An 11398-nucleotide genomic window follows, 5' to 3' on the forward strand; every position below is an offset into this window, starting at 1 on the left:
ACCCTACGGGACAGTCCTCCTCTGTCCCATGGGGTCATGATGAATGGGAATCAATTAACTCTACAGTAGCGGCTTTGGTTTTGATTTATACTCCCAAAATACAAATACCATCAGTGTCACCCATGGTGGACAGGTTTTCACAGAGCTTCGGGAAGGAGAGAGACCAGGAAGAGTAGCCTGGCAATCTACGTCCAAAAACCAACCAATGAAAGCCTCATGAATAATACAATTGTGAGGATGGTACAGCACAGGGCAGTATTTCTTTCTGTTTAAGATTACGATGCATTGAAACCAACTCGACCACAACTAACAACAAGAAGTCAAGTGACGATGTCCTTCAAGCAGTTAGATATTTGAGTCTGGAGTTCTGCAGAGAAGACAGGACCCAGGTTGTACATGTGAGATGTCTCAGCATGCAGGCAGCATGTAAAGCCAAGGCTAGGATGAATGTTCCCTGGAGATGAACAGAACTGAAGCCAGCAATGTTCCCATGTGCGATGCTGGTCCCCGCAAGGAGAAGAAACCAGCAAAGGAGTTTGAGGAGGAACAGTCAGTGGGTGGAAGGAAAACCAGGAAAGACCATGTCCCAGAAACCAAGTGAAGAAAGCATTTCAAAGACAGGGTATGCTCAATGTTGCAAAGGTCTAATAAGATAAGCAGTGATACAAGGCAATGATGGGGTCATTGAAGACCCCAGAAAGAGAAACTTTAGGGGAATGGTGAGTCCCAAGAACAGATTGGAAAGAGGAGGAATGTTGGAGAGGTTTCCTGTAAAGGACTGAAATATGGAGCTATAGTTAAAAAAAAGAAGTGAATTCAAGAGGGGACTTCTTTAAAGGAAGTGACAAATTGCAGTATTGTTTACGCTGATGGAAATGAAGCAATAGAGCAGGAGAATCGAGTGCAGGTGATGGCAGAAATTGTCCTGGAGGAGAGGAGGTATTGGGGTCCAGAGTTAAGAACGGAGAAACTGGTCCAGACTGAAGCAAGGATGGTTCACAGGAACGCAGGGAAGCCAAGGGGTGACAGGATCATGTGAAGGGGGGCGGGGTGGATGAGGAGGAGGAGAGAGATTTGGAGGCCCTTTTTGGTTTCATCTATTTGCTTAGTGAAATGGGCAGCCAGGCCATGAGCAGAGTGAGGAGAAAGGGAAGGGTGAAAGTTTGAGAGGAGACTTTATTGTTATTATTGCTAGCTCTAACTGAGTTTCCCCTGACGCATGGTGATCCCTTGAACAATGAAGCAAAACACCACCCAGTCCAGTGTCATTCCCATAACCAGTTGCAGATTGGTGGTTATGTGCCCTGGAGTCCGTTCCGATGCATAGTGACCCTGTACAGGGTTTCCGAGGCTGTAAATCTTTATGTGATCAGAAATCCCCATCTTTCTCCCCGGAACAGCTGGTAGTTTCAAACTCCTGACCCTGAAGGTTAGCAGCCTGATTCATAACCACTACACTACCAGAGCTCTTTGATTGCAGATTGGACCATTGTAATTCATAGGGTTGTCACTGGCTGGTTTTCATAAGTAGACTGACAACCCTTCTTCCTAATCTCTTTGACTCTGGGAACTCCCCTGAAATCTGTTCAGCAACATGCAAGCCTCCACTGACAGACAGGTGGTGGGTACACATGAGGCATACTGGGTGGGAATTGAACCTACGTCTCCTACAGGGAAGACAAGGATTCTGCCACTAAGCCATCACCCCTCTCATTGAGGTAAGAGGAAAACTGGTATATAAGATCTTTAAGAGCTGGGATTCCAACCAACATAATCAGTTCCAAAGGCAGAGCTATTCTCACGTTCTGACTTCCTGCACAGGAAAGCCAGGCTCACTGCAAGAGAGTCAGGCAACCTTCCTCTTGTGGGTGTGTTTATTTCCACCAATCCCTTGTAAATAGAAAGTCTACTCAACTCCAACACTGGTCATCAAGGTCAGTTTCATGATTACCAAGAGCAAGAAACCAGAAGTCTTATTGGTTACAAAACACCTGACTTCGTTGTTCTTTGCCCTTAGGAATCCATCCCAGCCAAAATGAATCCCAAAGAGGAGAAAATGAAGATAATTACAGAGGTAAGTGTTTGTTTAGATGTTCTCTATGACGTGTGTGTTTGTGTGTGTGTGTTCATGCTACGTGTGCGGGTGACTTAGAAAAGTAAGCATTTCACATAAGAACCACAGGGAGGAAGCAGGATATCTGTTGTTACATAGCTGGGATTGTAATCACTGAGATGAAACAAAATATCTGATTTGTTGACTGTAAAGCTGAGGATCTTGTCTATGAACCTTCACTCAATCCACAATAAAAAGTTAACAAAAAGAAAGAAATTTAAGCATTCATTATATACCTACTGCATACAAAGGAGTCCTGGTGTGGCACTGTAGGTTAAATGCTCTGGACCACAAAGTCTATTTGAACCCCAAGGTCAGGGGCTCAAGTTCACCAGCCACTCCTCAGAAACCCTATACAGGGGTCAGAACCAACTCGATGGCACCTAACAAGAACTGCATACAAAAGGCACTGTATTGGCTATATGGGGGTGGATGGTAGAGGGATTGTAGTTTATAGTCCAACCTGGATTCTCTGGAGCTGCGTTAACAGATCTAAGTTAGCGTCTACTACTGGATCCCACTCAGCCCAATACAGTGCCTTTTGTATGCACATTGATTCTAAAGAAATTCAGCAGGAAGACAATGATTGTAGACCACAGTGGCTAATATAATTCTTGGGCTGCTGTATCTCTTGGAGTCCTGGTTTGGCACTGTAGGATCAGCACTGGACTGTAAACCACAAGGTCAGAATTCAAACTCACCAACGGCTCCTCAGAAACCCTATACAGGGCTGCTATGAGTAGAAACCGACTCATTGGCACTTCACAACAACAATATATGTATGTATGTATTGTCAAAATACTGTCTAGACCAGAGAGAGAAGGGAATCAGACTGTAGACCATTGATGCTGCCACAGAGCATTTATAGGAAGGCTGAACTAACCTAGGACTAATGTTAGAAGAAAAGGAACTCTGGTAGCGTAGTGGTTATGAATCGGGCTGCAAACCTCATGGTCAGCAGTTCAAAACTACCAGCTGTTCTGCGGGAGAAAGATGAGGCTTTCTACTCTTGCAAAGACTTACACCCTCGGAAACCCTGTACAGGGTCGCTATGAGTCGGAACCAACTCCATGGCACATAACAACAACAACGACAATGTTAGAGGAGAATACTGAAAGTGCCATGGGCCGTCAAAAGATCCGTTTTGGAAGAAGAGCAGCCAGAGTGCGCTTTGGAAGCCAAGATGGCCGAACTTTGTTTCTCATACTTTGGACATATTGTCAGGAGGGACCAGTCACTGGAGAAGAATATGATGTATGGTAAGGTGGAGGGTCAGAGAAAAAGAGGAAGACCCCCAGAGACATGGTTTGGCCATGTGGCAGCATCGATGGACTCAAGCATGGCAACAGTAGTGAGGTTGGCCCAGGATCGGGCAGTGTTTCGTTCTGCTGTGCATAAGGTTTCTATGAGTCAATATTGACTCGATGACATCTAACAACAACAACAATGGATCCTGTGAGACCCAGCCTACCCTGAAAACAGAAGAACTAGATGGATCCCGGCTACCACCACCAACTACTTTGAAAGGGATCACGATAGAAAGTCCTAGACAAAGAAGGAGGAAAAAAATGTAGAACAAAGTTCAAAATCATGAAAAGACCAGACCCACTAGCTGTATGAAGACTGGTGGAAACCCTGTACAGGGTCCTTATGAGTTAACAACAATATGCTTTAGAGAAGAGCCCTGGGGGATTCCTGGGTTGTGCATTGGGCTGCTGACAGCAAGGTTAGCAACTCAAAACCACTCACACTCCATGGAGAAAGATGAGGCTTTCTGCTCCCACAAAGATTTATAGCAGATGTGGGGAACATCTGCACGATGGACCGTATAAGCCCATGAAATCATGTGGTCTGGTCCTGCCAAGGCAACCTCAGACAGGACTCAAAATTCAATAGATCTAGGAGCTTTTTTCATAGCAACATAAATTTAAATTAACTGATGTTAATATCTAAATGGTCCTTGGCAGAAAAAAAGGTTACCTCACCCCTGATTTATAGTCTCAGAACCTCTATTCAGGGTTGCTACGAGTCCGAATCGATTCAACGGCACTTAATGACAACAAGCAACAGCTTCTCGGGTCAGTGAATAAGAAAGACTGAAGAAGAATTGATGCATTTCTATTATGATGTTGGTGAAGAATATCGGAGGTATCATGGAGTGCCAGAAGAACAAATACATCTGTCTTGAAAGAAGTACAACCAGAGTGCTCGTTAGAAGTGAGGACAGTGACACTTCCTCTGTCATACTTCACACATATTGTCAGGAGGACCCTGAGAAGGACATCATGCTTGATAAAGTGGAGGGTCAGTGGAAAAGAGGGCGATCTTCCCAAGAAGATGAACTGATTCAGTGGTAACAGCAGTGGGCTCAAACCCAGCCAACAATTGTGAGGATAGTGCAGGACCAGGCAGTGTATCCTACTGTTGCACATAGGGGTGCTCTGAGCCACAGCAGACTCATTGGCACCTAACTATGGCAGTTCCTTGGGAGAAAGACCAAATGATCTGCTTCCATAAAGATGCCAGCTAAGAGAACACTATGGGACAGTTCTACCCATGAAATGTAATGACTACGAGTTGAAATTAACTCAAAGTAATCACCATCAACAAAACACCCCAAGTGTCCGTATATCTAATGTGCCTAGTGTCCACCTCCTGTGTTATAGTCCAGTGTTTTCAGAGTACTGATAGATTCACTTGTCCCCTGAGTTAAAGTGTGACTTTAATGTAGCATGTTGCATCTATCCCTGTGCCCCTAGGACCTGGATCACAGTAAGAACTCATAAGCTGTTGTTTCTAGGTACCATCAAGTCAGGTTCGACTCATAGTAACCCTGTGTACAGCAGAGTCATGTACCAAAAGGACTGTTGTTTAGTGCCTTGGAGTCAGTTCCGACTCACAGCGACCCTGTATAGGGTTTCTGAGGAGCAGCTGATGGGTTTGAACTGTTGACCTTGGGGTCAGAAGCCCAGTGCTTATCCTACGGTGCCACACAGGACCAGAAATAGCAGAAGCTCTGACATCATCTTATTTGGGATCTTTCAATAGCTGCTGAGGTTGGTGATGTGGGAGAGAGAAGAGACGGTCTGCTCCCATAAAGATTTACCGTCTTGGAAACGCTAAACAGCAGTTCTGTTCTATCCTGTACAGTTGCTGTGAGTCGGAATCAACTCTAAGACAATGGGTTTTGTTGTTTTGATTTAGGTCCCTTATCGCACACAGAACCTCAGTAGATAAAGCCCAGGATCAAGGGTGATGGTTTTCATCTTACTATTATGAAAATCAGACGTCTTTACCTGGCTTAAGAATCCTTCCCAATTTATAGCCCCAAGTGTCAACCCTCCCATTTGTTTGCCTTTTAACAAAGGAGTTCCTTGAAAACGAGGAAGATGCCCCTGTGGAAGGACTGAAGAGTTCAAAACTCCCGAGACAAAAAAGAAAGAAACAGGTAAGGTATGACAAGATGTCTGGGTGGCAGACCAGCGCTGGGCTCTGCGGATGTAAGGGAGGGATGCAGGTGACTGGTCTGGAGTCTAGGGTCCTGGATTGGGGGCTTATAGATGATCCTCAGGAGACCTAGAGTGGTGCAAACAGTTAGCGAACATGATGCACTAATTGAAAGGTAAAAGGTTCGAGTCCACCCAGAGGCACCTCAGAAGAAAGGCCTGGTTATCTGCTTCTGAAACCTCAGCCTTTGAAACCACTATGAAGTCAGTTCTACTCTGACATCCACAGGTTGTCTGTGTGGCAGCTCTAATCTAGGCTAGTGGTTGGATGGAGATGATGCTTACAGGGACATCTTAGTGGCCACAGGGGCCTGTCTGGTTTGTCACTGGTGGCCATAACAAGGACAGGCAGTAGATGGCAGTGTAGGACCACACATCTTGGAAACTGTTCTTTCTCCAACTCTGAGCGAGAATTCCAGCCTCCAGCCTGCTGCCAGTTTCTCCCACCGCTCCCTCCCTCGGCAGAGTTTCCCTCCTAGGCTGAGAGCATCCTGCACAAGGTAACCTCATCTAATGGACACAATCCTCTAGTCCGGAGTCATTCTGCTCTGAGACGGGACACCAGGAAGCCTGGTGCTGGGGGATCTGCTGCCAGCAATCCTGATACCAGCAGGAGAGAAGAGGGTGGGGGAGGGAGCGCCATTTTGAGCCTGCAGCCACGTGACAGGGCTGCCAGGAGAAGGGGGCCCAGGAGGTGGGGAAGGAACTGGGAAGAAAGCTCCCTCTAAGTACCTTCTTGCCCAGCACTGGCCTGTTTGGGGGGGATGTTGGGCTTTGGGGCCACCACCTCCTGCCGTTCCTGCAGTCTGAAGTAAAGCCATGGTGACCAGGGCAGGACCCCAGGGGCGGAGAAGTGCTACCAAGGCACTTGGACCAGTCTCTAGGGTCACCACTCCATAGCGGGGAGACCTGGAGCTAGCCTGGAGCCTGGGCAGTAACCCCATCCTGCAGAGTCTGCAGGGCTCTGCCCACCTGGATAGATGATCAGTCGGTGCTGGTGGGAAGGGTCAAGCGTTTACAGGCTGCCTTACCCAAGCAAACGTCCCCTTGTCCACAGTTCAGGGCCCACAGGCTGGGGGAGCCGTGTGGGACCAGGTGAAGATGGGTGTGGAACTTGGAGAGAAACCGAGCAAGGGCAGGGATGAAGCAGAGAATGGACTAGCTCTCAATTCCTGAGCATTGATGAGCATCATGTGACCCTGCATGATAATCACAAGGTCAGGGGTTCAAACTCACCAGCTGCTCCTTGGGAACCCTATACAGGGATGCTATGAGTCGGAACCAACTCAACCACACTTAACATGTTGTTAATTTAACCTACACACTTAACATCTTGTTAATTTAACCTACACAAAAGCTTGAACGCACACAATAAAACATAGTTGTTCAGAATGTAAAACAGTGTTTCTTTTACCTGGTTACAAATCAGAACCATCTGGAGTCTTTTCTTTTAAATGGGGTGTCCCAGACCCCTTGTCCTCTCCTCCCCACCTGCAGACTGTTCATCACATTCTCATACAGCACTCAGAGGGAGATAATGCAGGAGGGGGTGGACAGTTTGCAAAAATCTTATAACAATCTGGGTAGATAGGGACAGGAAAGTTAGGCATCAGCTAGCTAAATTGAGGGGACAATAAAGTCACAAAGTGACTGGCTTACAAACTTTCAAGAGGGAATTTACTTTAAGAGTGTGTTTTGGGGGCGGGGGGCGAATAGAGTCCCCACTGAACAGTTTTCATCTTGTCTAGATGGGTCTGGTGAAAAGAGATGGGGATAAGATTCGGAAGCTTCAGTTGTGAATAACTGTTATCATGACTAATCGCAACGGTCACAATTGTAAAGGTAGAAATTTTGTAACAAAAATGGGGGAGTAGTTAATCTTACAGTCCAGAAACAAGACCATCAAGGGAGAAGAGCACAAGCAGAAAGTGCGCCCTTATCCAGAGAAGCAATGACCAGAGATGGAGGCAGAGATGGGGACATGGAGAGAGGGAGCAGCTGAGGACTCTAGATTCATGGAAAGAGAGGGAAAATGCTGGTGGCCAGGAGGCAGGCTTGCAGAATGTGCCCTTTGGTTGTTTAAATTATTATATATTCCTAAGTGTTTCTGTGTACATCTCCCCTCAAAACAAACAGAAACAAAAAACAGGGAATAGAAGCAAATCCTGTTGAATGATGATTCATTACACCGAAGAGATTGTAATCATTACAGTGAAATGAATGGTATAAAGCCAGCTGATGTTCTCCCATGTCAACGATCCCTCAGTTCACAATTAAAAATAAAAATCATATAACATCACATTATTTGTGCAAAATTACATTAATTCAGAATCTCCCAGGCCTGATACATAGCTAACATTCCCAGTAAATAGGATATTTTTCTTTCTCTTCTTTCAGAGGAGAATCTGATACACAATGAAGTGAAATCACTTACCCAATATAGCACAGTAAATCTGAACTTGGGGGCATGTCCTAGTCTATCTGGCCCCCTAAAAACAGCCAACGCTCAATCTTGGCCCTCTGCCGTTAATTCCGCTTACCTGCCTCTCCTCTGGCACACCAGGAAAAAAAAAAGTAGTTGCCTTTGAGTGGATTCCTACTCATACATGTCTGAGTAGAACCGCTCCACTCCATAGGGTTTCAGTGGCTGTTTTGTTGTTATAGTTGCTGTTTTTCTGAAGTAAATTGCCAGGCCTTTCTTATGAGGCACTTCTGGGTATACTTCAACCTGCAGTCTTTCAATCAGCAGCCAAGTGTATTAACTCTGCAGTGCTCAGCGATTTTCCTCCAGCGCAGACAGGTCATTCTCTGCGACTTGTGAGAAATGTTGTCTATACTGATAAACCCTCAAGTAATCCAATCTGTACTCATTTTAGTGAGAGTGGGGTGTTCTTTATTCGATTTTGAAAAATCAGGCTCCCAACCCAGTAGACACGGACAGACATGCCACATGGCCCACCACAAATGGTTTTTATTATTGTCTCCAAAAAGCCCCCCTCCAGTTCCAATTCCCCATATACAATTCTAAGGCAAGTCCCATTTCCCCTTCCCCCTAGAAAAGCCAAAAGGGCTTGCCCATTGTCTTAATGGCTGTATTCTTATCTAAATTTCCTAGTTGTAGAACAGCCAGGTTACAATCCCTCCCTGTACATAAATCAGCAATCTGTTTGTCAGGCCTAGCAATCTCACGAATTCCTGAAGATGGACCACACTTACAAGAGCTTTTTCTTACAACTTTGGGAAGGAACAGGAAGCTACTCCAGGAGGCACCAAAGAGACTAAATCTGCCCCTGGGTTATCCAGAGAGGCTGAAATCTGAGAATGTTTCCAACTCTTTGGCATTAGGGACAAATTACTTGATTATAAATATGTTGCTTCCTGTTCCCCCAGATTTCTATATATTTCACTTGGAATAAGTGAAAGTATCTAATGTATGCTGGGACACCTCAGTTATTTCATGAAAAACTTCTAGAAATGTAGCCCTGGCATTGTTCCAATGGGGGTACCCATGGTCATGCCTATCTGAAAAGGATATATGTCTGATCCCTCACCCACAGACCCTCACCCTCCTCTCCTTCTGAGGTGGGAATAAGTGAGCTGAAATGCTGGGGTCCCTGAATCTCCTGCTATCTACCCACAGCCCCCAACTGGTGGTCCTGGAGAGATGGTGTCCGGAAAAGCCCAGGATGACATCCAGGAGGAGCCCGTGAAGCAAGAGCCGGAGACCCAGCTCCTGAGCATGAAAGCCGGGCGAGGCCCTCGGAGTAAGTGTCCACCACTTCAGTCAGTATCTATCATTGCCTACTGTGAGCACATCACAGGGGATAGGAGGACTTTTATGGGGAATTGTTTTTTTGTTTTATAGACATGTTGCCTTAGCTAGCCACTGCTGTTCTTGCAGCTTTACCACCAGTGGTGGCTTTAATGAGCAGAAGTGTATTCTCTCACTGTTTAGAAGTATGAATTCAGGGTCAGAACTGACAGGATGCCCGGAGCCCAGGCCTGGCAGAGTCCAAGCTCAGGTCCAGGTCAGTGAGGGGCTCTTCTATGGTCCCTGCCAGGGAGAACCTCAATGCAGGTGTGGGTGTTGGTCTGAATGTAGCTGAGAGAATGACAGAGACCATGTTCTGAGGTGCCGTGCCGCCATGCAGGTCTGACTCCTGAAAAGGACAGAGGGAAGGAAGAGGGCTGGGCTGGCAGTCTGAGCACAGCGCAGCTCTAAAGAGATGTGTGGGCAGACCAAGGAGCCTTGTTCTCTTAAGAGGGACTCCAACAAAGGCATGTACATCAATGTTCATTGCAGCACTCTACACACAGTAGCCAAAGGTGACCACCAATAGACAGATGGAGAAACAAACTAGGGTTTAGATATAAGATGGAAAAGTAGGCAACCGTCAAGAGAAATGAAGTTCTGATACATGGAACAGCAAGGATGAACCCTGAGTGATTCCTGCTTCCTCCTGAGCTGCCATCTTGACTTTCTGCTGGTTTCTCATTCCTCAAGGATCCCTGGCCATGCAGACTGCCTCCACTCGTGCTTCCAGCTTCACTCGCGTTGCCTCTTGCCCTTGAGTCTATTCCAACTTCTAGCGACCCTGTCAGACAGAGCAGAACTGCTCTGTAATGTTTTAAATGCTGTCACCTTTATGGAAGCCAGCTGCCACGTCTTTCACTTGTGGAGTGGCTGGTGGGTTCGAACCACTGACCTTTCAGTTAGCAGCTAAATGCTAAATCACTGCGCCACCAGGACACCTTTTAAAAGTAGTATGCTGAGTAAAGGGGGCCAGACACAAAAAGACAAATATTGTTTGATTCCAGTTACAGGATGTTAGCTTTGCCACTTACACAAAATATCTGTGAGGCTGGAGGCTTTATAGGATAAGCACTGGACTGAAAACCACAAGGTCGGTAGCTGAAGACCACCAGCCGCTCTGCAGGAGAAAAATGAGGCTTTCTGCTCCCACAAAGATTTATAGCCTTGAAAACCCTACTCAAGGTCCATATGAGTCGGAGTCAATGTACCAACAACAAGAGTGTATGAAATAGCGAGATTAGGCAGATGTAAAGAGATCGGCACTGATGAGTGGTCACCAGGTGCTGAGGGAATGAGGGATGGGGGTCTGCTGCTGAAGGAGGCACGAGTTTCTGTTTGATATGAAACTTGGGGGAATGGAGAACGGAGATGGTGGTACTACAGCGTGAAAGCAACTCATGTTACCAAACTGTAGACTTGAAAACCCTAAAATGCTAAGTCTTCTGATACATACATATATACACATACATATAACAACACAGCAAGATTTTGAAAAATACAATATACAAAAACAACAATGGTTCAGGTTCCAGCCTCTTGGCCATCACAGATCTCCAGATGTCGACTTGCCAACTGGGATGCTCTTCACTGTTGCTGTTGTTAGCTTATATCAGGGGAACCCAGTCACAATGGAACCACACACAGCCCCGTCAGTTGTACACCATGGTGGGTGAAGTCAGGGGTCATCAAAACCAAGGGAAGCCCTCCACGAGATGGACTGACTCAGTAGTTACCACAATGGACTCAAACATACTAGCGTTCATAAAGATGGTGCAAGACGGACCAAGGCTTTACCTAAGGTCGCCATGAGTGGAGCTCACTCATGAGGTGACCACAAGGACTGGAACAACCAAGCAGCTGTTTACAGAGAAGGGGAACACTTCCAAAAGAGCAGGATTGGAGTAGAGAGCAGGAATGGACACGTTAGATATCCAAGCGGAAGCCGGCATACGAGATGAATTGCTG

General features: G+C 46.2%; 1 protein-coding gene across 1 annotated transcript in view; it reads left to right on the top strand.

The window, feature by feature from the left end:
- Positions 1-2035: 2035 nt before the first annotated feature.
- Positions 2036-11398, top strand: part of CC2D2A (coiled-coil and C2 domain containing 2A) — a 175007-nt gene continuing 165644 nt past the window's right edge. The window contains exons 1-3 of the mRNA XM_006873814.1: positions 2036-2074; positions 5481-5561; positions 9260-9383. Of these exons, the coding sequence (XP_006873876.1) occupies positions 2036-2074; positions 5481-5561; positions 9260-9383 (244 nt within the window). The remainder of the gene's footprint in view (positions 2075-5480; positions 5562-9259; positions 9384-11398) is intronic.

Source organism: Chrysochloris asiatica, unplaced genomic scaffold, assembly GCF_000296735.1.
Source record: "Chrysochloris asiatica unplaced genomic scaffold, ChrAsi1.0 scaffold00256, whole genome shotgun sequence".
Lineage (NCBI taxonomy): Eukaryota > Metazoa > Chordata > Mammalia > Afrosoricida > Chrysochloridae > Chrysochloris > Chrysochloris asiatica.